The sequence below is a fragment of the Rissa tridactyla genome, chromosome 6 (assembly GCF_028500815.1).
Source record: "Rissa tridactyla isolate bRisTri1 chromosome 6, bRisTri1.patW.cur.20221130, whole genome shotgun sequence".
NCBI classification, from domain to species: domain Eukaryota; kingdom Metazoa; phylum Chordata; class Aves; order Charadriiformes; family Laridae; genus Rissa; species Rissa tridactyla.
The window spans coordinates 36,532,816-36,559,847 of NC_071471.1; the positions used below are offsets into that span (position 1 = coordinate 36,532,816).

Sequence of the window (27,032 nt, forward strand, 5' to 3'; positions counted from 1 at the left end):
GCTCAAAAGTCTCCAGGGCCATTTTACCGCTTCCCTCCCAGGGCATTTCATTGTGTATTGAGAGAAACCTTTATAAATGTAAAAGCTTTATACAATTGAGGTAAAAGAAACAGATTGAGTCATTGTATTGTTCTTTGTAATCAGCTTTGCTTTTCATTAATTTCCTCCCCAAAGCCTTATTTAGGCTGGGAATTTGAAAGAAAAAGCAGGGAAACAGCACATGGGAGGGATGGTGGGAACAAGGGACGGTGGGAAGGGTCTGCCCGGCTCCGGTGTGCTCGCCCTCCTCGCCCCCACGGCCTGGATGTGTTCCGACATCTTCAGGAGCCGCTCTGCCTGCTCGCTGGGCCAAATTTAGCTGGGGTGTTGCACGCTGGGGATCGGTTCGGTGCTGTCATTGTCCCTTCTCAATAGGGTCTAACTCGTCTGGGCAGCCGCTTGCTGCCGTAGCCTTTTAATTTCGCTTTTTTTTTTAAAGATGGCAAGTAATAGCACAAAAAAAAAAAATAAAAAAGGCTACAGGGGGGCATCAGCCGGTGCAAAGAGTGAAAATCAAGGAACAAAATAGGACTTGCTGCTGCCGTGGCTCGGGGTGCCGGGGTATGGGGTTTGTGCCCTTTGGGGTAGGGCGTGCAGCGACCTGGGTTTGGGCACGCGGCATCCTATGGCTCTCCCTGACACATCAGAGGCTTTTTCTAGTGGTGTGCTCTGGGTGAGGCTTCTTTAACTACACCTCTATATCCTCCCGTATCCCACTGTTTTTACTTCTTTAACCTTGCCAGCCTGCCGGATAATTTTTTTCCTTTGAAGCGCCTTGGTTCTTTCCCTTCCCAAGCCACTGTCCTTCTTCCTCTGATATTTTTTTTTTCTTTCCACCTCCCTGTTTTTCTCCCTGACATCCCCATTCTCATCCCTAATTTCTCCTTTTCGCTCCCCAAGCCCCCTGTATCTTGCCTTGGCGTTCTCCAAGGGGAGATGCTCCAGATGCTGCCAACATGGGTGCAAAACACCCCAAAAGACATGTCCTTGTCCTTCCTGCTCTTGTGAGCCATGAGCACTCTCGCCCTTGGCCCTCACTGGTCCTATATGCCGCTGCCCACGTGTCCGCGATGGGAAATGAGCAGCGGGCGCCAGACGCTGCACAGCTCGGTCCAGCGCCCCACTGGCTTTAATCCTCCCCGCCGGAAAATACGAGATGCTAATCCTGGGCTCTGCCAGGGCAAAGGAAAAATACGTCTCTGCCTGTGGAAGAAATGTGGAGGAGATGGTTGGGGTTTTTTTTTTGGAAGGGGGGAACTGGGGTTTGCTTTGGTTTTATCTGGTGAGCTGGGCGGGGGGGCATCCCATCCTGCTCCGAGGAGCCACGTGAAGCTGGTTTGACAGAAGTTTGGTGCTTCGCCCCGGCTCAGCTGGGGTAGCAGAGAGGGAGGCAGTGGGGTTGCTCCATGCGTCTGAGTGTGGTTGTGGCGTTTCCCGGCTGTAAATGCGGCTGGGGGTGTGCGGCGGTGACAGCAGTGCCTCCTCGCTATGATCCAGACCGGTCCTGAGCATCGCTGCTCCTTTCACTGCAACTCCTCCCCTGCTGCCTAATAGCTCTGGGGGGGTTGCTTGCCATCCCTGTGACCCCCTCTCTTCTTGCCCCTCCCCGGAGCGCCCTGTCCGCTGTGAGCGGCGTGGGGAGGGAAGAGGTGGGATGGCAGCTTGGCCATGAGGGAATTACCCTGCGCCGAGGGCCCTGTCTGTGAGCCTGCCGAGCCAGCTTTCCTCCCCCACAAGGCGGGCTGGAACCAGCCCAAAGATCAGGCCCTGCAACCTCCCCGGGCTTCCTGGGTCTGGGCATGGGGTAGGGTGCTGGGTGGCTCCTTCTGCAGGGCTTTTGGAGGAGTTAAGAGTAGGAGGTGAGGAAAAGAAAGAAGAAAATATCTCCAGCCCCTGTGTCTGGAGGGCTGGACCCCCTTTATCCTGCGGAGGAGGATGTGGGGCATCTCTCACGGCTGGGAAAGCATGCCCTGGTGCCAGCTGACCATCCTGCCTCCGTGCTGTGATGCCCAGAGCCCTGTATCAGGGTGTCTTGCAATACTCAGAGCATCCTGTGATGCTCAGAGCCCTGTACCAGGGTGTCCTGTGATGCTCAGAGCGTTGTACCAGGGTGTCTTGCAATGCTCAGGGCATCCTGTGATGCTCAGAGACCTGTACCAGGGTGCCCTGTAGTGCTCAGAGCGTTGTACCAGGGTGTCTTGCAATACTCAGAGCATCCTGTGATGCTCAGAGCCCTGTACCAGGGTGTCCTGTGATGCTCAGAGCGTTGTACCAGGGTGTCTTGCAATGCTGAGGGCATCCTACAATGCTCAGAGCCCTGTACCAGGATGTCCCGCTCAGAGGTGAAATGCCCCTGGGGCTTTGCTCCTTCTGGTCCATGCACGCCGCTGCAGCGGGCTGAGATGCCTGTGCATCGCTGGTCACCCACGCCGGAGTAGCAGAAGGGTTTACTCCTTTCAGCCGGCCCAGAGAGGGATGAGGAGCTTGGGAATTGCCTCGCTCAGCAAATGAGAGGAGCTGAGGGATGGGCAGAGTTTCCATTTTGGGGCAGGAGAAGGGGTTTTGGGTACCCGTGCTGATTTGGAAGTGCAGGAGCAGGTACCCGGAGCCGTGCCGGAGGCTGGCCTTGCAGGCCGGTCGGGGCCAGATGTTTCCCAGATGTTACTCACTTCCTGTCTGGCTCCTCCGCATTTAGCTTTTTATGTACTTGTTTGTTTTGGACTACAAACAAAATAAAAAGGGTTTTTATAACCCTGTTCCCGTGGGGCTGCGAGTTCAGGATATAATCTGAAGTCTATTCACTATTGTCTCGATCCCTCTCCCTGCCCTCTGTGTCATCCCCGGGCACGCACAAACTCACACGCTGCTTTTGTTAAAGTGTCTTTTTTCCCACATGACGTCTTTTCTCAACAGGCATTTTTCTTTACAACCTCTTCCAGACCCAGGGGAGCGGTGGGAATATCCCTGGCCAGTTTGGGATGGAGGCGGGAGGAGGAAACACGGTGTTTCTCCGTCCTGCCCTGCTCCTTGCCATGGGCTGAGCTGTTTAGGAGGGTTCTGCTGCGCGTCTGGGGATGGGAAACTCATTGCATGGATGGGATCCAGCGTCCTGATGGATTGCTCTTGTGCCAGCGCTTTGCCTTGATGCAGGTGTTTGGAGAGGGAGGTGGGAGAGAGTGAAGTAGCCACGTAGCCCACTTTTAAGAGGGGAAAAAAAAGATTAAAACGCTTGGATTAAAGGTGTTTGTACTTGATCAGGTGAACGCAGAGCTTAACCGCCGTAACCAATAGTCGTTGTGAAGGCGGACGTGAAGTTTTCCTCTCCTGGCAGGGACGCGGGGCAGAAGCCCTGCTGCTGCTCGGCGGTCCCCTGCCTGTTCTCCCCCCCGGCTCTCGGGGCACCCGCTGCACCATCCGCCGGGCTCAAACACAGACGCAGGGAAACAAACTGAAGCTGGCAGCGTCCCTTTAAAACGTGCGTGTTTGGCTCTTTCTGCTCTCTTCTCACTTCATTTGTATTATTACTTTTTTTCCTGCCCGTTGGGGTTAAGGCCCCTTTTCCTCTTTTCTTTCTCCTTCTCCCTTAATTGCCTGTTAAATAATTTAAATATTTAGGACTAAAGGGCTTCAATTATCCATTAATTTACATTAGTAATTTATATATCGGGCTGAACGGACACGCTGTTAGTGTAATGGGTCCCGGCGGAGGGGCAGAAGCCGTGCTGCAGCGCGTTTTCCTGGAAGCGCGGCCCCTTCTTTACACCTCCCAGCCCTGATTCCAAGGGTGCGGGAGGGACCCCGCCGTGTCCCCCTCGGACCTCGGCTGCCAGCAGCGCTGGCCTGAGCAGCTTCTAGTTTATACTGAGTGCTCGATTCCAGACGCTGGAGCCGGTTGCCCAGAGAAGCTGTGGCCACCCCATCCCTGGAGGTGTTCAAGGCCAGGTTGGATGGGGCTTGGAGCAACCTGGTCTGGTGGGAGGTGTCCCTGCCCAGGGCAGGGGGATGGACAAGATCTGTAAGGTCCCTTCCAAACCAAACCGTTCTATGGTTCTAAACCCAGGCTTTCAATTCAACCAGAAGGGCTGTATCCCTGCGTGGCTCTGCATTTTAGGATGGCTGCTCGCTGGCACTGAGGAAAACCCGGTCCGGGGCTCCTTGAAGGCACCAAGCGGCTGAACCGGAGGAGCTCGGCGTGCTTCCAGGAAAACTTGTCTATCTAGGAGCGGGGAGAGATCTGTGGGAAGGTGCTTGGAGGATCCTCAGCCCCGTCTGCCACCTCCTTGGCGAGCGCGTGCATTGCAAGCCCCAGCTTAAGCGTTGCCTAGAGTCAGGTTGAACATGTCACACGGTGGTGGACATGTCTCTTAGCGAGGACACGGTTAATTTGGCAGGGCGGCGGGGGCTCTCTGAGGCTAAGCCCCTCAACCAAAGGCTAAAGCCATCCGTGGGAAGCGGATCCAGGGTGGGAAGCGGATCCAGGGTGGCGCTTAGCCTTAAAGGCCAGCGTCCCCTGGGTGGTGACAGCTGGCTCTTCCCTCCTGTCACCCTGCCCCAGAGCAATACCTATTTTCTGCCTTTGGAAATATAATTTGGGGAGGATGTGGGGGTTTTCGGGTGCTTGTACATGGTTGGTTTGAACCCAACCTGATCACCGTCCAGCCAGGGCAGGGGCAGCCGAGCGTCACCAGGATCCATCCCCACTGCGGCACAGGCGTCGGGCAGCATCCCTGACTCTGGGTAGGGCAGGAGGGAGGCCATTTACTGATTGGGCTCCAGGGAAGAGCAAATTGGAGGCAAGCTCCATCCCCGCCCGGGATGGGGGAGTGTGCCCTGCTCGGGGTGAGGGGGGAGGCTGGCCCGTGGCCCGGGGCGAGGGGCTCTGAACCAGCCCTGCCTGCCCTCCTGCAGCAGAGGTCACTTAATGACTCTGATTACCCGCAGCATGGCCGTATTTAAAGCAATTAGCACAAATCACTTATGGAAATGCAGCCGCTGGGGGACAGAGAGGAGAAGAGGAGGAGGCTGGGGGGCACGGTACTTTTTCCGTGGTACTTTTTCCGTGTGCGGCATGCTTGATGCTCAGTATGCGTGATCCTTTGCCCCCCTGCTCCCTTGAGACCTTTCTGGATCACCTCTGCTCCCTCTCTCGTGCTGCACAGCCCTCCGTGATGCCACCAAGCCCTGCCAGAGCCATTTCACTGCTGGTCCTGCTAAGGCTGTGCCTTGGGTGTTCCTGTGTCCGTCCCAGCTGTGCTCCGATTTTGGAGTTAGAAGATGCTCAGCGCATTTGTCACTGTAAAGTCTCTGGATTCAGCGAACCAGAACTTGATTTAATTTGGTAGCGTTGCACCTTGCTAGCGAGCATCGTATTTTATTAATTTTTTTTTTTAGGGCGATTTTTATCGGTACCTTGGGATGGTGTAGCACCAGGTGAGAAGGGAGAGAGGGGAAGGCGTGGGAGGGAGCACGACTTGCGTGTCGGTGTATCGGTCCGCACAGGTGGCAGCATCGGTGGGGATGCTGTGATGGGGATGCCACCCCCTTTGCGAGGTGGGGTGGCACAGACCCCCAGAGCCGGGGCTTTTCCAGCCCCGGCAGCTGCGGCGCCGAGTGGTACCCACGCGGAGAAGGGGAGGATGCTCGCGGGGAGGCTGGGGCTTAGTCCATGGGACGGAGCCGGAACACGGGTGCCGGAATACAAAGGGAGGAAAGAGAAACTTGGCGCGGTGGGAACCTGGCCTGCGTCCGGAGAAGAAAAGGTGGAAATTCCCAGTGGTGAGAAAGGAAGAAACCGGCTGCGGTGGCACGGGGTCCCATAGTATTTAAATGCCGGGGAGAGCACGCGAGGGGAGGAGGGTGCCAAACAACATTAGGAAGCTCCCAAAGGCTTCACATCTTGCCATCAATGGGAGCGGGAGGGAAAAGGATTTGTTTTTTGTAGGGGTTTCCTTCCTCTGGAGCATGGGGTGTTTCTCCCCACGGTGCAGGCAGGGAGGCAGCGATGCCAGGCACCGAAAATAGGCAAAAACCCTCCCAGCTTTAATCAAATCTCAGGTGTTTTTTTTTTTGCTCTCTGTAAAAGCAGGTGCGAAGTGCTAAGGAGCCCAGCTGGCTTCGGGGTTTAGAGGGGAAGGAATAAAACTAATCAAGGTAATTGCTGAAATGCTTTCGCAACCGGCCGGAGACCTCTCCTGTGTGCTGCGATGGGAAGCTCTGGCCTCGGGTACCTGCTCTCGCACCTGCCCTGGGCTGCGGGGGTTGAAGTACAAGAGAGGCCAGGGGATGGAGAAGCCTTGTCCTCTCCGCTAGTCTCGCTAGTTCGGGTTTTTTAGTCTTTAATAGGGATATTGCTGAAAGAAGGGGGAGAGAAAAATCTTAATATTTGCTATTCAACATTGGAAGGGATTCTTTTTCCCCCCCCCCCCCTTACGTCTTTTTCTATCCCTATTCTCCCCCCTCCCTTTTTTTTTTTCCCCTCCTCCTGTTTGTCCCTTACAGTCGAAGTGAAATGACAAGGGGAGAAAAGGGCAGAGAAAGGAGAATGAAAAGCAAAATATTTTCAGCCTCCGTTTGCGGTGGTTGTTGGGATTTTATTTTTTTTTTTTGATCGTGGCAACAAATCTGAAAGATTAAGGGCAACTTTAAAGAGTGTTTAATAAAGGGGCCTCAATCAGCCACTCTTGTGATGTTCCTCGCCCGGTTTGAATTAATGGCGAAATCGGGGCATGGAGCGGACCTCTTCTTTTTGTTGCGTTGTTCGCGGTTAAAAAAACAACATAATGCCGTGATTAAAATGATTTAAAAACCACGCAGCATCGCACCCACCACCTTCCCGTAAGGAACTGGAATGCCCCATGGAATGGGAGATGACCCCGGCCGGTGGGTCTGGGAAGCCCCAGCAAGGGGAATGGGTGCCCCTCCTGAGGGAGTGGCGGGAGAAGAGTGGGGAAAAAACCTCGGGAAAAGTAGGGCAGTGCCTGGCGCGGGGCCTGCGGAGAGGCTGGGCTGGAGGCGGCACGGAGCATCCATCCTTCTAGCCAGCTTTGCCTTCCTGGGGCTGGCGGGAGCTGCTGGGGAGGAGAGGGTGGGTGAGAAAACAAGGCAAAAACGGTGGAGGGGGAAAAAAAAAAAAAAGAAGGCAGCTTTCTCCTTTTGGACTGCTTTTCCCTTCTTTGCAGCCAGCTGCCTAAACTTTTTGCTTTACCTTGTTGGGCTCACGCCATCCCTTGCTTCCCTGCATCAGGTGGGACATGCACATCCCTCCTTTTTTTGGATTTTGGCCCCAGGACCATCAAACCTTGTGAGCCACCTTTAGAGGGCACAGACGGGTCGTGTGCCCTGCTGGATGTTGGGCATCTGGATGCTCTGAGGGTGAAACCCCGCTCCCCCTCCTGCCCGTGGTCCAGGGAAGGGATGCTCGGAGCTGGGATGTGGGGTGGGCAGCAGAGCATCCTCCCCCTCCCGAGGGGCGCCGGGAGGGCTGTGGCCCCGCTCCCTGGCGGTTTAAAGTTGCTTTTGGTGCCCGAAGCCAAGGTGGTCGCCTCCGGATTTGCACATCGAGGGTGGGGGGGAAAAAAAAAAAAAAGACACAACACAAGAAAACACATTGCAAAACAGCCGCCTGGAAATTGCACTCTCCAGGGGAATGCTGGGGAATTTACATTTTTAAATATGTATGTAATTTGGGCGAAGGGGAAAGCGCTTTCTGCCTGCGAAACCGGCAACTTTCCTTCTCACGGAGTTAGCATTTTAAAACTGCATTGCTCGTTTGAACAGGAGACCTTTTTTTTTTTCCCTTTCCTTTTTTTTTTTTTTCTTCCCCAGAGAGAGATTGCATCTTGCACTTGATTTACTGCAGTTTGAATGATAATTAATAATTCCTTGGACTTTCTGGCGTTAACCGGGGCAACAAGTCGCTGTTTGTTCCTTGTTTTCTTTTCCCTTCTCTCTTTTCTTGTTGAAATTATTATTCTTTTCACAACAGAAACACAGTACACGCCGTCTATGTGAATAAACAGCGTATTACCGCGTTATCTGCTGCTGGCTTTTTTTCTTTCGTGAGCCAAAGCAAATAAATAAAAGTTCATATAATTATTATATCCATTAAAAATAACGCGGCAGCTCAGTAAACAGAACAAACTATACAAGAGTACCGCGACAATGGAATTAAAATAGCACAAAGGAAAGTGTCCGTGCCCATAACAAGAACTAGCGCTAGATGAAATTTGGAGATAGTTTTCAAACATAACTGCTTCCCTGAAGGAAATGTATAAAATAGCACAAAAGGAGTGAGTACAATAGAGTGTAATGGGGATTTGCTACATAATTCCTCCTCCTTTTTTTCTTTCTTTCTTTCTTTCTTTTTTAATTCATTCCCCTTTCCGTGGGTATTTACGAGGATTCGCGAAGCTCCCAGCTCTGCTCTTGCTAAAACCAGAAATAAGGCACAATTTACTCCAATCTGCCGGCGCGGTGTTATAAATCTATATAATGAAAAATGAAGAGGTTCGTACCATAAGGGATCTCAGCTGTTTACACTTCTCAGGAGGTTTCGCCTTTGATTATCATAATCATAAAGATAAAAACAAAAGAGTAGCAACTCCATAAATACTCCGGCGTAATGCGTAATCAAGAAGATAAATCTTTCTGCTCCCGGCTCCGAGGGGAGCTGCTGGCAGAGCCCCGGGTGTCTCTGCTGCGGGGCTGGCGGTGGTGGGGATTCGGGTCGGACCCCCTTAGCCGCTGGGTTGCTGTGGTGGGACGCACAGGGATGCCCCCTTGCCAGGGTACCCTGCTTTTAGTTTTCCTCTCGGGCTGCTTTGCAAAAGCCTGACCTGGGCATTTAGCTAAAGAGTTGATTATTTTAATGTGGTTTTTTTGGGTCGGGTGAAGTGGGTTTTGATTGATAAGGCCATCGCGTGCAAATTCCCCCTTGCTGCTCCTTCTTCCCACCCTTTTCTCAGCTCAGACTTTGCTTTCTGTTACTTTTTTCCCCCCCTTGCCCAGCCAGTGCGGGTTAGTGGAGGTGCTCAGCGAGGGAGGCCGGCTGCAGGCTTTTCGTTTGGCTGGGAGAAGAATCTGCTTTTTTTTTTTTTTTTTTTTTTTTCCTCCAAGGGTGTAATTAGGGCTGGCTGGGCGCACCCCCTCATTACCCGTGCTGGGGAGGAATGCTCTCTAATTATAACGTGCGCTTGCCGGGGGGGGATCTGCTAACCCGTCTGGGATGCTGCTGCGAAATGCTGTCCTCGTGTCTGTCTGTCTGTCTGTCCCTGCTGTCCCCTGCCCTGGGTGGGCTCCGGGAGGAGCTGGAGGGGATGGGATGGGGGGGAAGGGGCTGGATTGACCCCCGGGGGGACGATGCCGAGTTTGGAAGGGAGGGATGCAAAGGGACCGTAAAACTCTCGGGAAAGAACGGAGGCAATCGATGGAGGAAAATGACGTGGTTTGTCAGGCAGAGGTGCTTTGGGGAGGAGGTTAGGTGGTTCTTGCCAAATGTAGTGATTAATAAAAGGTTGGTGAGGGCAGAGAGCTGTAGAGGGGGACAAGGGGGTTTGTGGTGCCACAGGGACATCGTGTCAGTCTGTCTGTGCTGTCTGTGAGTCCTGCTGCTCTGTTACAGGGGGGGTGAGTTCCCCAAATCTAGCCCGTGCAGCCAGGCTTGCAGGACCTTTCCTGGCCAGTGGGAGCGGGGGGCTCTGCTTTTTTTGGGGGGGCAGAGAAGAAGACCTTGGAAACACGTGACCCCGGGGTGGAGCGACACCTTCTGTGGACGGCAGGGCACCAGCGGTAGCGAGGGTCGAACACAGCAACACCCTGAGCATCGTGGTTTTGTGGTCCAGCCTTTGCTGAGTCGCCATTGCATGTGCCTGGGGGAGATGTCGGAGGCCACGGGGATGGGCACCCCAGCAGCACATCAATGGCCGGACATCCTCGTGGCTTCTTGACCTCAAAATCCAGCCTTGCTGCCGGCTGGAGGTGAGCTGCCCGGGCACCAGTGTTTCTCCTTGCTGCCCCTGAAGGGCTCCATGCTCAGTTTTTGGCCTCCCATGGCCATGTCTGCGGGCAGCTCGAGTCCGTCCCGTCTCATCCTCTCCGTCCTCCCGCTGAGGGAAAGGTTAATGAGCGCCGCGCTGAGTTAATGAGGCTGGGGGGTTACATCAGCAAGCTGTGCGCCAGGGCTGGGAGGTGACGGCAGCCCTCAGGATGGCGGCGCCTGTCACATCCCCTGCATCTCCCTTTCCTCTGCGTCTCCCAGCTCGCCTCTCGACCCTGCTTTGAAGAAATGGGAGGGTTGGGAAGGCAGGAGTTTTTGCGGGCTCTGTGCAAGGGAGCAGCAGAGGGTGAAGCTGCACTTGGTGCAAAGGGCTTCAAATCTTGCAAACCCATCCACCTTTTGTTTTTGGGGCATTGGGCACGTCCCTGGAGAAAGGGGTTTTGGGCCATGGCTTTGCAGGGCACTGCTCTGCCTCACGGAGACTTTGCCTTTGAAGATGCCAGGAGCCGCTGGCACCTCCTTGGTGACGGGGCTTCGTGTTGGGAGATGGCAGCGGTGTGCAGGAGGCTGAATGTGTGCGATGGGGAGGAGAAGGGGATGCTCGGGGAAGAGAGGATGATGCTTCGGGGAGCAAGGATGCTCAGGGTGCTTTTAGGAGGAAAAGCTCGGCTATGTTTCACTGCCAGACCTGAAATTATCCCAGGAGGGCGCTCTGGGATGGGAAGTCCTTGGGAACAGGGCAGGTTCCCAGGCGTCATCCCTGGCCTGGTGGTGCCGGCTCCCCCTGAGCTGTTGGACTGAAATGTGGTGGGATGAGGACTGCGTCCCACGTGATGACCCTCGCTCAGGTGGTGATGCCTCCATGTCCCCCTGGGGCTTCCAGCGGGGATGTCCCCGATCCGGCGATCCAGCGGGCATCCTGGTGTGGGAATGAGCTGTTCCGTGGGTCTGGCACCACAACTTGCTGGCGCTTAAATGGCAACAGCACTAATCCCTAAATGAGTGTGGTCATACATTCCCCCTGGAGGCAACAGGAGGGGGGATTTGGGGTGGGGGGAGAGAGCCCTGCTCCTTTCAGACACCTCCTCGAGCTAAGCTGGTGGCCAGAGCATCCCCGCCGGTGGCCAGACCATCCCTGCCGTCCCCCTCCCCGCCAGGGGGTTGGGAAGGCAGGCGGCTCTCCTCCTTCGACGGTGGAGATAAGCTGTCATATTATTTTTTTTCATTTCTACAGGATTTCTACCCGCCTGGCAGGCGGGAATGGGTTTAACCATTGCCTCTTGGGCCTTCGCACGAAATTGCGCTTGCCCTGAAATCAATGTGGGGTGGGGAAGATGGAGGCGGAGAGGGTTAAGCGCCCACCGCCACTGAGATTTAGCCGGAGAAGCCCAGGCATCCCGGCTTAATCCTTACATCACATTCCTGCCTGGCCGGTGCAGCGGGAAGGGATGCAGGGAGGGGAGGGATGCGTGGTCGTGGGTGATGGGCACCACTGCTAATGCCCCTGTAATCTTCCAAATATTTGGAGGGATAACAATTGCAGAAGGGAGGATTTTAACGCTTTCCCGTGGAGGTTTGCTCGGCCGTTGCTGCAAGGGGAATTGCTTTTGGGGCTCGCCGTCCCTTCTGGCGCGTGTTTTGGGGGGATGGAGGTGGGGGGATATAATGCTGTTCCCCGTGCAGGCTGGTGGTGCTGGTTGGTTGGGGGTCTTCGATCTCCAGCCAAGTTGCAAAGGCGAGCTGCGAACATCTGCAGGTCACCCCCCGGGGAACAGATGCTGCGGATAATCCAGCTCAACCCCAGCAGATTAAAACGTGTGATGAAGGGTGAGGGAGAGGAGGCTGGAGAGGGAAAGAAGTCAGTGCCTATTCCCCTCCTCCCTTTTTCCACCTCGCCGCTCCTATCATACTCATCCTTGGGGGTTTGGTCCCACGGGCCGAGCACCCTCCTTGCCTCTCCTCCCCAAAAATATGGATTTAGGGGTGAATTCAGTGCTCTAGCACATCGCACCGCAGCACCCGACCGCTTGCCCCAAATAGCGTGAGACTGTGGGATACTGACAGCCTGGGACTTCCGAAAAAAAATCCCCCAAAGGGAGCTGGGAAGCAGGCACCCACCTCCAGAGGGAAGGAGGGAAGCCGGCAGATGGGAACCCCCTGCAGACGTCTGCCAGGGAGATGACGATTGCAGTCAGCGCAGCGCGCTCTCAAATATTTATCAGTGTGTCGCTGCTGGGAGTTTTATTGCTTGTTTGATTGCAGCACTGGAAATCCCGGCTGCGCGGGGCTGGCGTCCCTGCCTTCACGTGCCTCTCTGGCATGTGCCACCCCTGCGGTCAACGGGCCAAGTGGCCACCTCAGGGGGGATCAGGGTGGCCTTGGGCAAAGCAGAAGTGGCCTCCGTGTGTTTTGTGGGTCAAAGCCTCAGTTCCCTGGGGTGATGCTCGTTGCAAGCACGCATGCAAACCCTCCTGCTCACAAAGTCTTCACCAGTATTGGAGCCATCTGAGTGTCCCAGTGCGTGTCCCCAGCCTGGAGAAGCCAGACATCTGCTTCTTTCAAGGTTTCTTATATATTGTATATGTATATAATCATAGAATCATAGGATGGTTTGGGTTGGAAGGGACCTTAAAGATCATCTGGGTCCAACCCCTTGCCCTGGGCAGGGACACCTCTCACCAGACCAGGTTGCTCCAAGCCCCGTCCAACCTGGCCTTGAACCCCTCCAGGGATGGGGTGGCCACAGCTTCTCTGGGCAACCTGGGCCAGGGACTCACCATAATAATGATATTATGCAAGACCATTGGAGGTGAAGGTTGTCCCAGCAGAGGGTACCCTCTTCCACCTTCACAGGGCCATTTATCAATGTCCTTATCACACAGGAGCAGACCAGAACCTTTCCCCAACCTCTCCATCCACCCACAGCACCTCGTCCTGGCCATGCTGGAGCTACTTGCCCCTCCATCCCAGGGGGAAGGACCATGTGGAGGTGATGGTGGTGTACCACTGGGAAGGTGCTTCTTATTTTTGGTGTATTTTGTGGCTGCTGCTGGATAGTTGGGGCAGGTGGGAGAAGCAGTGGTTCATCCTCATGGCACGAGCAGGTATGCTTCCCCCCCAGCTGACTGTACATGGATTTTTTTGGGGTGCCACTCCATGAGCAAGAGGTTTCCCATGTGGTCTCAGGACATGGAATGTAAGGTCGTGTTCATGGCTTATGATAAATGTGCCCATCGTGGTTCTCCTCCCTCTTCACATCCAAAGTTCCCATTGTTCCTCTGCCTTAATTCTATCCCAGCGTCTTTAAATACCAGTGGCCGTATCATGCTGGAGCCGAACGCCCTGCCCAGCTGCAGATGCTTTTCTTCGGCTGGTTTCTGGATGGAGAAGTCAGCCTCCCCCTTGCTCTGCTCCTGTCCCAGAGCAGGAGCCCGGGGGTGCTGTGGGGTTGGGGCTCTGCAGTACGGCCCCGGTTATGAGTCTGCCACGAAAAAAAACATTCTCTTTTTCCCCGTCTCCTGTTAAAGCTGCTTTTTTGGCCCTGGATCTCTCTTGGCCAGAAATACATGATCTCTCAGCTGTTGTGAGTTTGCAGGATTTAGACTTTCCCAGCAGCCAGGATCCTCCTAGCTTTAAGGGTTTGGGATTTTTGTGTTCAAACCTTAAACCGCGCAGGTTTTTATAGCCACCGAAAGCAGATGCTGAGTCTGGCCCAGGGCTGGGAAGATTGTCCTGTCCTACCACCCTCGTCCCCAAACTCACTGTGTCCCCTTGGAGAAGAAACCTGAAACATTGAGCTTGGGACCCCCAGCACGGATTTGGGCAGACCTTCTCTCAGGGCAGGGAGTCAGATGGGACCCGTCGACGGGGGGTTTGGTGGATTTTGGGTACCGCTGGCGGTGTTTCAGCCCCGAATCCCATGTCCCACCACAGCCCAGCCCATGACCCATCCCACTGCAGGTGACCAGGGGTGAGTCACAAATCTGCGATTTTCATCCCTGTCGGTGTGACTCATCCCTCCCTGCTCCCAGATCCTCACCAAAGTCTCCTTTAGCATCACCAAAGTGGTGGTGGGGTGGGAGGAGATGTGTCTTTGGTGTTGGCTGCTGGAGGAGAACCTCTCCTCGCCCGCGGTTTTGGGTCAGAGACACATACGCTTCGGGGTGAACTTGCCAGAGGCAAGGCCCATAGGGGAAGGTTCCTCCGAAAATGGGCTTCTTTGGGGTTGTTGGCTCTTTGTGGGTCACCCTTATGGTGCTGGGTGGGCTGCAGGACTCCTCGTCAGCATCCCGGGATGAAACAAAACAAAAATAAGAAAGAAAAGAAATAAAAGGCTGGTGCAGATATGGAAGAAAAACTTAATGGGGAGTTTCATACCCACGTTACGGCCAGGGATGATAGATCTTGGAGTAGTTGGCATCATGTTGGACGGGGCTTGGAGCAGCCTGGTCTGGTGGGAGGTGTCCCTGCCCAGGGCAGGGGGTGGCACTGGGTGGGCTTCAGGGTCCATTCCAACCCAAACCATTCTGTGATTCATTCTATGATCTGCCGTGTGCGATACCTGCGCCCTGTCCTGGCCCTGAGCTCGGGTACCACTTCGCAAGGCTGCACGCTTGCAGGGATGCGGAGAGCATCGTTTCAGAGAGGCTTTTCACACAAACCCGGGAGTGAAGCTTTGTTGGCTGCCTCCGCTGCCAGTTGGATTATCTCCTGCCAGCCCCCTTTGCCAGGGAATTTAGTTTTGCGGCATCGAAGTGTGTTGTGTTTTTTTTTTTTTTTTTTAAAAAAAAAACCCAACCAACAAAACAGCTCAGTGGATGCAAAATTGAATAGTCAATTAAGAAAGGGGGAGAAAAAAAAAGAAAGTGATATTTGCTGCTGTGATACAGGTAAGAGGGTGCTCAGCAGGAGAGGGGAGCAGGACCTGATGGGGGGCACGGGGAGGAGTGTGGGCCGGTTCCCGGTGGGGGCTGGCACCTCCACATGCCCCCGTCCCCCCGCACGCCCCCGTCCCCCCGCACGCCGCCGGGCGCTGGGAAAATTACAGGTCTGCAGATGATCCGGGGGAAGGAATGGCCGGTGGAGGAGAGGTGGGGAAGAGCCAGCCAGAGAGGGAGAAATTAGCCCGGAGTTTAATTCATTGTTTCCAAAAGAGCAGTTAATGGATTATGACAAATGTCCTGCCGCTCTCCCTTAGTGCTGTGTTAAATGGAAATGGAAAGTCAATTTTCCTAAATGGATTTTAAACGACTGACCTCGTGTGTTGGGGTTTGGTTGTTGGTTTTTTGTTTTTTTTCCCCTGGCTGATTTTTGCTCGGGAGGCAGCCCAGGCATCTTATTTTCTTGATGCATCTGATTATTTTTTTTTTTTCCCTTCTCCTCCCATCTCGGGATGCTCTGATCTCCCCTGTGCAGCGCTGCTCCTTGCCAAGGGTGACGAAGGGAGTGGGCTCTTTTCTTCCTTGCCAGCTCCGGAGATGTTATCGCAGGGCTGGGGATATTTACTGTTTTCCTGCACGCCGCAGTGCCTGGAGTTGAGAATCGCAGCTCTCGCTGGGGGAAGAGAGGAGGAGGAGGAGGAGGAGGAAAAGCTCATAACTCTTTTAGGTGTAAAGAAAAGCCTCGTGGTGTGACCTGACTGCTAGTGAGATGCCCAGAAACAACAGGTTAAGCAGCAGCATCCCGGGGTGTGTGTGGGTGGGTGGGTGTGTGGTTTTTAAGTCCTGCGATATTTGGATATTTGGGTTTGTTCTTAATTGGGTGAAATATGGCTGGGAAGAGGTTTCCTGCGCGGGATGCTGCAGATGATCCTCAGCGTCGGTCACAGCATCTTCCCACGCTGGGCGCGAGCCACCTTAAGGCTCCCACTCCTGAGGGTTTATGTCCCTGGGTGAGCACTGAGGTGCTTGTCCCCCTTTTCAAGGCTTTTCTTGGCCTGGCCCGAGCGGATGTGACCTCTCTTTTTCTGCTTGTTTTTGCATTTAGATTGGTTTTGAGAGCCAACAAGCTGGTAGATGGAGATCACCAGGGCACTGACCCCATCTGGTGTCTGGGGTGGGACGGTGTGAATCCTGATTGCATTTTTGGGTGATGTTCTCTGGAGGTGGCCAGGCTGGAAGCGATCGCTGGCCCGTGATGGGCAGATGCCCAGTTCCCAGGGGGCTGCTGGTGCCCCCATCCCGTCCTGCGATGCTGAGATCCAAGCGTTGGCAGGGGGGAGAGCTTGGGACGGGAGACACCAGCCCCTTTAGAGCTTCTCTGTGTCCCCATCCCTGGGCTTGGGTTTGTTTTGCCTTTTTCCTCATGGTGTCCTCTAGTGAGACCACAACCAGGCTTCGGGGTTGACCGTGGATGGGGTGGCTGGTACCCAGCGAAACCAGGATGCACCCCGCAGCTCTCTAGCTAGCAGAGATTTGATTTTCTTTTTTGGGGGGAGCCTCCAGCCTTCTTTTGCTTTTCCGAGCACCCTCAGCAAGGGCTGTTGGTGACACCACTGCACGCGGGGCAGTCCTGGGAAGGTGAGGGAGGGATGAGGCGGTGTAGGTAGGAGTTGCATCCCTTCTGGGATGGGACTAAGGACACCTCCCAACCCTCTCGCTCCCCTGGCAGGGCTGGAGTACAGCGATGTGCTGCCCGACTCCTTCCCCTCGGCCCCAGCGGAGACCCTCCCTCACTTTCTGCTGGAGCCACAGGACGCCTACATCGTGAAGAACAAGCCGGTGGAGCTCGTCTGCCGCGCCAACCCCGCCACCCAGATCTACTTCAAGTGCAACGGGGAGTGGGTCAACCAGAACGACCACGTCACCAAGGAGAGCCTGGACGAGGTCACCGGTGAGCAAACCCACCCTGGCATCCCCCGCCTGCCCTTCCCCTCTCCTCTTCCCAGGTGCTTCTGCCCTTTTCTCTCTTGCGCATCCACACTGGAGATGATTTTCCTCCAGGTAGACCAATGGGTCTCTTTGGTTCGTTTTTAGCATTCCCACGTGACTGCAAGCTCATGAGGTCGCTTTTGTATGTTTTCCCCCTCCTCTGTCCGTGCACAGTTTCTCTCTCTTTCCACATCATTGGTGAATTTTAGGATGAGCTGCCCCTTTCCAGACCATTGATGAAGGCATGATGGTGGTCACCATACCCCATAGAAGCTCGGGGAAGTCAGCCTGTGTGCTTGCACGCTCACCCTTTTGCAGGATGTGGGGTTGTTTAATGGGATTTGAAAGGCAGCACGTTTAAAACTGATTTAAAAAAAAAAAAGAAACGCTTTCCTATAAAACGCCTAATCAACATGTAGGAGTCATTGCCACAAGGGGTGGCAAAGGCTGGCAGCTTATAAAGGGATTAGATGTTTAATGGGTAGTGAGAACGTTTGCAGGTAGGATTTAAAATGCCTTTTAATGGCAGATGAGCTCTTCCCTGCCTCAGAGGGCAAGTCAGCCACTGGCTGCCTGAAATAGGGGGCAAGAAGGTGGTTTAGGCATCTTGGGGGTGTCTTGTTCCATGGGACTGGGCACCATGGAGCTTCTTGCCCCTTGCTTTGAAACATCCCAACATGAGAACAAGGCATGGGGGTTGGATATATAATGTAATCAAGTAAATTTGCTAAAATTCGTCTGCTTTAGCTCGGCTCCCATCTTTTCTGCACCAATTTTGGTACCTGTGGGCTGGTCTGGAGGGGAGGAAAACAGTCACATTTCCCATGGGAGAGCAGTTCTCTGTAAATGAGCGTGCGGCATCCCTCATCTCCGGAGGGCTTTAAACCAAGGCGGCCTTTTGAACTGCTGCAGCGCTGGCCCCAGAAGGCAGCCTGAGCTTAGAGGAGAGGTTTTGTCAGCCCAGAGGAGCACAAGTGCTTTTACAGGATCTCCTCTTGTCCCTTTTTGCCCTTCCCCGGCATCTGCTTGGCTCTTCATCCGTGAAGCTGGTCCTTGCTTGGGTGCATCTCCGAACCTCCTCTGGAAAGGGCAGACCATTTATTTTCCCTGTGGCATTTTGAGCCTTTCCTGAAGCCGCTTCATCTGTTCCCAGGGCGTTTTGCTTCCAGAGGACCTCTTTGTGAACGATGGTCAAAAATGCCTGGGAAGGCTGTCCCCCTTGCTTCTCCGGAGGCTGTCGGGAGCACCAGCAGCGCCCTTTCTCTCTTTGGGGCTGCGTCTCCACCTCCCAGCTCTCGCGGAGGCCAGGTCTGAAACCCTCACGACTCCGGGGAAAAGTCAGGGCCGATGAGTGACCGAGCAGCCTTCGCCCAGGGGTTGTTAATGTATTTATAACGTGTGGCCGCACTGGGTCAAGCCAGAGGTTCACACGTCCTGCATGAGGCAGCGGTGGATGCTTAAGGGAAGAACATTGAACCGGGACAATGATGGAGAGATGAACCCTGCCGGTACCCTCCCAGCTTCCTGCAGTCTGTGATTAGGGATTCCGTGGTCTGATAGCAATATGTTTTTATAAATACATCAACAAAAAGAGAGCCAGGGAGAATCTCCATCCTTTACTGAATGCGGGGGGGAAAGTTGCAACCAAGGATGAGGAGAAGGCTGAGATGCTTAATGCCTACTTTGCCTCCGTCTTCAATAGTCAGACCAGCTATCCCCAGAGTGTTCAGCCTCCTGAGCTGGAAGATAAGGATGGAGAGCAGAACAACCCACCCATAATCCAGGAGGAAGTAGTCAATGATCTGCTTCTGCACCTAGACGCACATAAGTCTATGGGGCCGGATGGGATTCACCCAAGAGTACTCAGGGAGCTGGCGGGAGAGCTCACCAAGCCTCTTTCCATCATTTATCAACAGTCTTGGTCACCAGGGGAGGTACCAGATGACTGGAGGGTGGCTAATGTGACGCCCACCTACAAGAAGGGTCGGAAGGAGGATCCGGGGAACTACAGGCCTGTCAGCTTGACCTCGATACCAGGAAAGATCATGGAGAGGATCATCTTGAGTGAGCTCTCACGGCAAGTGCAGGGCGGCCATGGGATCAGGGCCAGCCAGCATGGGTTTAGGAAAGGGAGGTCCTGCTTAACCAACCTGATCTCTTTCTATGACCGTGTGACCCACCTTCTGGATGCGGGGAAGGCTGTGGACGTTGTCTGTCTGGACTTTGGTAAGGCCTTTGACACCGTCCCCCACAGCATTCTCCTGGAGTTTTGGAGCCAGTTTTGTTTAATATCTTCGTCAATGATCTGGATGAGGGGATTGAGTGCACCCTCAGTAAGTTTGCAGATGACACCAAACTAGGTGGGAGTGTTGATCTGCTTGAGGGTAGGAAGGCTCTACAGAGGGACCTGGACAGGCTGGATCGATGGGCCAAGGCCAACTGTATGAGGCTTAATAAGGCCAAGTGCCGGGTCCTGCATTTCGGTCACAACAACCCCAAGCAACGCTACAGGCTTGGGGAAGAGTGGCTGGAAAGCTGCCCAGCAGAAAAGGACCTGGGAGTGCTGGTGGACGGCCAGCTTAACATGAGCCAGCAGTGTGCCCAGGTGGCCAAGAAGGCCAACAGCATTCTGGCTTGTATCAGGAACAGTGTGGCCAGCAGGAGTAGGGAAGTGATGGTGCCTCTGTACTCGGCACTGGTGAGGCCTCACCTCGAGTACTGTGTTCAGTTCTGGGCCCCTCTGTACAAGAGGGACATTGAAGTGCTGGAGCGTGTCCAGAGGAGAGCTACCAGGCTGGTGAGGGGTCGGGAGACCACATCACACAGGGAGAGGCTGAGGGAACTGGGCGTGTTTAGTTTGGAGAAGAGGAGGCTGAGGGGAGACCTCATTGCCCTCTACAGCTACCTGAAAGGAGGTTGTAGAGAGGTGGGTGTTGGCCTCTTCTCCCAAGTGAATAATGACAGGACCAGAGGAAATGGTCTGAAGTTGCGGCAGGGAGGTTTAGATTAGATATTAGGAAGAATTACTTTACTGAAAGAGTGGTCAGGCACTGGAACAGCCTGCCCAGGGAGGTGGTTGAGTCACCATCCCTAGGGGTGTTTAAGAAACGTGTAGATTTGGCACTTCAGGGCATGCTCTAGTGACAGAGATTGTAGGGGGTTTTTTTGTGTGTGTGTATGGTTGGACTCGATGATCTCAAAGGTCCTTTCCAATCATGAAGATTCTATGTTAGCAGTGTGGTCCAGCCCTGGATGGATTATCCCCCTGTTAATTTATCTAAATGCTGTTAGGTCTCATTTCTCCTCCAAATCATCCCGAGTTAGTGATGTGCAGCGTGGAAAAAGCACTATATTTCTGGACCCGGCGCTTGATCCACCTCTTGGGTGAGCACCCCTTACTGGATAACCTGCCTCATGCAACTCTTGAGCAAAACAGGCTGGAGAAAACGCAGCAGAAAGGGAGCAGAAAGCCTGGGCGGCATGAGCTTACCCTGTTTTAGGGGGGGACACGTTTGTTTTGGGCCAGCATCTCCCTCTCAGGTGCCAGTCTGCAGGTGCAGAACGTGTGCCGGCGATCTGGGGAGGAAACAGCATCACACCTTCTTCACCCAGGCTTCAAAAGACGGTGTTGCTGCTACCAGTGAACAAACCTAACAGTGCCTTCCCTACGGAGGTGATACCACGCATGTAAAACTCCGCCGGCCTGGGCACATCTGGGAGCTGGAGCCAAAATGCTAGGCTAAAAAAAACCTGCGTTTGCAGCACCTGCCGTTCGTAGGGAAGCTGCAAATTTCCCTAAGTTCCCTAGGAAAGGGCACGGGGCAGAGCTGGGCACGAAGGGACAGGGTAACAGGGTTAGGCGTGGGCGCCTTTCTAAATGTCCTCAGTTAAAAGCTTGAAAGAAGGGACCTTAAAAAAAAAAAGAAAAAGCTACTTTTAAGACATGTCTTGAATGAGCTGGGCTCAGTAATGCTCTGAGTGCGTCTGATCCAAAACATTTCATGCAGAAGAAAGCAAAAATAGGCCAAGTCGGAGAGGATAATTCAGAGGGACAAGAAGGGGTGGTGGGTAGGAGCGGCTGTGTTTGGATGCCTGCGAGACGTTTAAATCGTGGCTCCTGGCAGCCATAAGCTCGCTCTGCAGTTTTGGGTAGCCTTTGCTTTCGGGCTTACGGAGATAGCAGGGCATTTGCAAGATGCTCCCCACCTTTCCAGGGCTGCTCGACCCACCCCACCGGAGAGATGGGATGGTTTTGAGCCATCTCCCTCCTGGCTCCTTCTAAAAGCCCTAATTTTTCCAAAAGTGTTTGGCCCAAATGCTTTTTTTTTCTTTTTTTTTTTCTTTTTTTTTTTTCCCCCCCCTTCCTTAAGAGTGGCAAAATAAATTGTATTTCCTTGGCGCGCGTTTGTCAGCTATTCCAGGGGAAGGTGGCAGAGAGATGGTAATTGCTCCTCGCAGCGCCGGGAGCAAGCTCACAAAATTACAGCTGGGGAGCACCTGGCGCTCTGTGCCGGCGAACTTGTGGCCTTTTTGTAAATAGAAGCTGCAAAAAAAAAACCGAGGTAGGTATTGCTAAAAATAAGGAAAAGTAAGCACCGAGTCCCTCCCGCCCTTGGCGATGGCCACGCTGCGAGGGATTGATGCTTCGGGTGAGCCTCAGCATCCTACGGCCCAGGGGACCGTGTCCTGTACGTGGCAGTGCCACCTTTGTCACTGCGTCCCTGCCACGGCCCGGGTGTCCTGGCAGATTTCCCGGGGGGGGTTGATGGAGGCGTGTAACCCTTTCTGGGGTCATTGGGCATGAAACGCTATCGTCCTTGGATGATTTCCTCTAAGATCTTTTATTTGTCATTGTATATTTGTGTTTAAATGGCAGCTGGTAGAGATGATTTCTCCTCACAGCAAAGCCTTGGAGGCAACCTTCAAACTCAGCAGGTGGGAAGGGGTCTGGACAGGGACAGGGAATGTCGGTGCCAGAGGAGAAGGCTGGTGGAGGAGGGTGATGCCTCTAGAATCGTTCAAGATGTCCTGGTCCTGCCCAGCCAGACTGGAGATAAAAAAAATAAGACAAGACTCCTCTACATGAGCCATTGCTTCAGCACCAAGTCACCCTCCACAGGGAGCAGTCCCTGGTGTGCAGAGGTGCCAACCACAGATGCCTCTGAGATGCCTCCAACCCACTGCCTCTGACCTTGAGCTTTGTGCATCCACCAGCCTTCTTGGGTGCTGCCTCCTTATCACAGAATCCCAGAGTGGCAGGGGTTGGAAGGGACCTCTGGAGATGATCCAGCCCAACCCCCTGCCAGAGCAGGGTCACCCAGAGCAGGTTGCACAGGAACGCGTCCAGGTGGATTTGGAATGTCTCCAGAGACGGAGACTCCACCACCTCTCTGGGCAGCCTGTGCCAGTGCTCTGCCACCCTCACCGGAAAGAAGTTCCTCCTCGTGTTGAGGTGGAACTTCCTATGGTCAAGTTCCCTGCTGCCGGGCTGATGCCGTCCCTCTATCCCCTTCCAGGGATGCTGGTGCGGGAGGTGCAGATTGAAGTCTCCCGGCAGCAGGTGGAGGAGCTCTTCGGCTTAGAAGATTACTGGTGCCAGTGCGTGGCCTGGAGCTCGGCGGGCACCACGAAGAGCCGCAGGGCGTACGTCCGCATAGCGTGTAAGTGCCTCGTCTTGTTTCGTTTAAATGAACCCTTCTTACACCTTCTTTCCCACTTTGGGGGCCTGAAAAGTTTTCCAGAGGGTACAACCCGACGATTTTCCAAATTGTTCGCAAAGCCTGAGGCATGACCCTGCATCCCAGGCTGAAGAAGCTGTGGTTTCAAGCCAGGCGTGGGCCGCTTCTGGCAGCAACACCAGCTGAAAGAGTGGCCAAGGCTGGTCCTGCCCAGCTTCCTGGGACCCCAGGACACAGTGGGTGCAGCTGGGTGGGGTTAGCCCTCTCCAAAAGTTGTCTCCCTGTTGGAATTAGTGCTTTTTGATCAGTTGGAGATGACCCATCCTTGCTGGTATTAGCTCCCCATCGCAGCTCTGAGTGGGCACCGTCCCTACCTGCCTGGGCGAGCGGCCGTGGCACTACCTGGGTTAATACCGCATTGCCCATCAGCATGCTCAGCTCTTCCCGGCGCTTCATTATCGTTAATAACCCAACGGTTAGCACCTTGCAGGCTTTGCCTGAATCAGCGACTCCGTGTCCCTGGAGTCCCTGCTGTCATATGTCACTTCTCTAAGCTGCTGTTTGTGGGTGTCAGCCTGATTAAGGGCAAGTTAATCAGGCTGTTACCCGCCTGAATTTGCTCTCCTGGCAAATGAGATGGCCAAGCTATAGGAGAACGGCCAGGCTTCCCCAGCTGTAAACAGATTTTGCTATTAGAGGGCTAATAATCCAAAACGGAGGTGGCTGGGGAATCAGCTATACTGCTGGAGGATTTAATCTGAACGGGGAAAATGCTACGAGGCTCCTGAGGGAGCCCGTTCGTCCGACCCCTGCCAAGGGTTTGGTGTTTCTCGGAGCCCAGCAGATGAGATGGAGCAAGGTTTCACTGCCCTGCAGGAGCGGGAGCCGCAGCCGGTGCCGTAGCAGAGGATTCCAGCACCATCTAGTGATGCTCCTGCTCCCTTCAAGGCTCTGGAGCTGGACACTGCCATGTCCCACACATCCCTGGGGGCTCTGCTGGGCTTCTCCCCTCTCCGCCCTTCCCCAAAGCACTGGGCAGCCCCTTGCTGAGCGAGCCGGGCTTTTCAGCAGCGACCGTTCCCCGTTCCGGCACCGGAGTGTGATGGACGGGTTTCCGGCAGGTCTGGGGAGGTGGCTCAGCCAGGACCACCAGCAAGTCCCCGTAGCTCTGAAATATGGGGATTCACTTCAGCGCCAACGTGGGAGCCAAGCTGTTGTGCAAATCCCTTCAACAAAGAAGGGTCCTGGTGCAGAGTCCAGAGGGTGAAAGCAACAGGAGGGTTGAAGAAACAGTGGCTAAGCTGAGGTTTAGCCCCGAAAGGAAAAGACAGGAGGGGGTATAAGCTTGCAAGCGCATGAAGGAGGAAAGGCATCATCCTCGAGGACCATGTGCTGTCCCAAATCCATCCTGGAAAGATGCTCCTTTGGCCCCTTCCTCCCAGGACATGTTCTGCTCCAGCTGTGCTATGCCAGAGGGGTTTCCCTACTTGTGGGCCAAGGTGATGTTCTCTCCCCACCAAGGCTTTGCAGGTTGCCCTGTTTCTGCAGTGAGCTGCTAACCCCTGGGTTCTCCTTTCCCTCCCAGACCTACGGAAGAACTTCGACCAGGAGCCGCTGGGCAAGGAGGTCCCGCTGGAGCACGAGGTCCTGCTGCAGTGCCGCCCACCCGAGGGGGTGCCGCAGGCTGAGGTGAGCAGCTCAGCAGCTCGGAGAAATGCGCGGTGGGGTGTCCCCTCCCGTTCCGGGGAGAGAAGGGGCACGTCCGTGCAGATGGCTTGCAGCTGTGATGGATGACCTTGCACCGAGACCATCAGCTTTCATTATTCAACAGAATTGTTTATTTTGGGCAGTGGATCTGTTTTTCTGACATCTAATAACACACCTAACCTCAGCACCTGCTCGGCCCACCTCTCCCACACTTCCTCTAACCCGTCAGAGGGAAGATCTAACAAGGAGGCACCCAATGACTTGTCTGAAGGGGAGCAGTCACAAGCGAGAGCTAAGGGTTGGCCAAGTCGATACCAGATGGGTTTCCCTCACGTGGTAGCGGTGATTTCTGTGCCCACAACTCTGTCAGCCCCCAGGAGCTGTGTGTTGGTGGTGGCCACAGTGTCCCGTCCTTGGCCAAAACAGCAGTAACGTGCCACAGTCAGGCCTGGTTTGGCCCAGCTTTCGAGGAGAAATAAAAACAGTCAGAGGCAAGGTCGGCCAGTCAATGGTTGTGGTGCTGAGGAAATCGGTGTCTCAGTGATGAAGATGAGGAGGGCTTTGGGGCAGGTCATATGCTGGTCTGAAGGGGTTTGCTCGCCATCGGGGCTGGTGGATTCAGGCCCTCCAACCTGGTGTTTGTCCTTGCTCGTGCCCACAGCCATGCTTGGCAATGGTATGAACTGCGCTGGTATCAACCATTGCGCTTGGCAATGGTATCAACTCACGCCCTTCCCAAACAGCCTAGTTAAACAGTGATGTCCTCGTATAGCTTTGGGGGGCCCTTGGAGACCCTCATGGTGGGGAGCATGTGGGATGGGCATTTCCACCAAAACCCATGCCATGCTTTTCCTGGCTGAGTGTTCAGTTCTCGTTCAGCTTAATCACCATCCTTACCCCATCCCTTCCTTTGCATGGCCAGGTGGAGTGGCTGAGGAACGAGGATGTCATCGATCCCACCCAGGACACCAACTTCCTGATCACCATCGATCACAACCTCATCATCAAGCAGGCCCGGCTCTTGGACACTGCTAATTACACTTGCATGGCCAAGAACATCGTGGCCAAGCGCCGGAGCACCACAGCTGCTGTCATCGTCTACGGTACCAGCCCTTGCTCTTGTGGGGGGACCTTTGCTGCCAGCCCTGTCTCCAAGCCAAGGGGAAATACGGGCACTTTCTGGGAGTGGTAGGAGCAAACCCCACCAGGGCATTGTGTTAAATTAGGTAATAGCCAATGTCTGCAAAATAGGTACCTCTACCAGCTTGCACAGGTTGTTAGAAGAAGTTTTTAGGTGTAGGCATTTGCATGCCTTCTCGGTTGGGTACAAAGGTGGGTGGAGGCTGGACCCAGCCGGATCCCTTTGACTCTCAAAGCAGATGAAAAGCTGCATTTGGCTGAACTTTGCTATGAAGCCAAAGATCTGCTGTGGCCACATGCAAAAATATTTGCAAAGTGGAAAAAAGGACCAAAGCAGGTTTGAGCATCTGCTGCATGGGGTGTGTGACATGAGAAGGAGTCTCGTGATTTGCTTTTCGTGAGGGTGAGCTGTTCCAGTGTCACACAAGATGTAAGGACAGAGGGACTCGGTGAACCCTAGGCTTAGCTCCAGCCCCTGCTGAAATGGGCTCCGTTGATGTGTTAACGCTGTCCATCTCCTCTTGCAGTGAACGGTGGCTGGTCCACCTGGTCTGAGTGGTCTCCTTGCAACAACCGCTGTGGCCGGGGCTGGCAGAAGCGCACCCGGACGTGCACCAACCCCGCACCGCTGAACGGCGGCTCCTTCTGCGATGGGCAGCCTTTCCAGAAAATCACCTGCACCACCCTCTGCCCAGGTAAGGCAGGTTCAGAAACACTGACCGTCCTCCAGGTTGCACGGTCCAACTGTGCTCCTGGTGCTCCCCAAGGAAACAGTGGCACAGGAGACCGGTTTGAAGCATCTTTCAGTCTGCCAAGACCTGAAAGGGCTGGAGATGTCTGCAGAGACATCCTGGTCTCCCCAAGGAGACACAGGCTCAGGAGACCAGTTTGAAGCATCTTTCAGTCTGCCAAGACCTGAAAGGGCTGGAGATGTCTGCGGAGACATCCTGATCTTCCCAAGGAGACAGGGGTTCAGAAGACCTATCTGAAGCATCTTTCAGTCTGACAAGACCTGAAAGAGCTGGAGATGTCTGCAGAGACACAACAGGGCTGGGTTTGCTGTGGTAATGCTCCCTGAAGGAGCTCCTCTGGAAGCCCTGAGATGGCCATGGGCACTTTCTGCTGCCGGAGACATCCCAGCACTGGGGAATGGTGTTGAGAGGGTGTACCGACGTGCCTGTCTTTGGTGTCCCGCAGTGGACGGCGCGTGGACGGAATGGAGCAAGTGGTCGGCGTGCAGCACCGAGTGCACCCACTGGCGCAGCCGGGAGTGCGCCGCCCCGGCTCCCCGCAATGGCGGCAAGGACTGCAGCGGCGTGCTGCTCGACTCCAAAAACTGCACTGACGGGCTCTGCCTGCACAGTGAGTACGCTGGCAGGGACCGGGGACATGGGCAATGCTGGTGGCTTGGCCATGATGTTGTTGGCCATGCCTCCAAGTTGACGGGGTGGGTAGCGGTGCTGCTGGCACCTGATTTTTAAACCTTGTCTTTATCAAGGTTTTTTTTAAGTGCACTTACCCCGTCCAAAGCTGGTTCTCAGCTGGTGGAAAGAAAGGTTTGGGGATTATTTCAGTGGGATCTGAATGTCTTCTGGAGCAGCGCTA

The 27,032-nt window shown here is 54.4% G+C and overlaps 1 protein-coding gene across 2 annotated transcripts in view; it reads left to right on the top strand.

Moving 5' to 3' along the window:
- UNC5B (unc-5 netrin receptor B) overlaps nt 1-27,032 on the top strand; it is a 56,513-nt gene that overhangs the window by 22,994 nt on the left and 6,487 nt on the right. For both annotated transcript variants that reach the window (XM_054206986.1, XM_054206987.1), the window contains exons 2-7: nt 16,643-16,864; nt 22,419-22,562; nt 24,166-24,269; nt 25,210-25,390; nt 25,955-26,122; nt 26,625-26,789. In XM_054206986.1, coding sequence (XP_054062961.1) covers nt 16,643-16,864; nt 22,419-22,562; nt 24,166-24,269; nt 25,210-25,390; nt 25,955-26,122; nt 26,625-26,789 — 984 coding nt within the window. The remainder of the gene's footprint in view (nt 1-16,642; nt 16,865-22,418; nt 22,563-24,165; nt 24,270-25,209; nt 25,391-25,954; nt 26,123-26,624; nt 26,790-27,032) is intronic.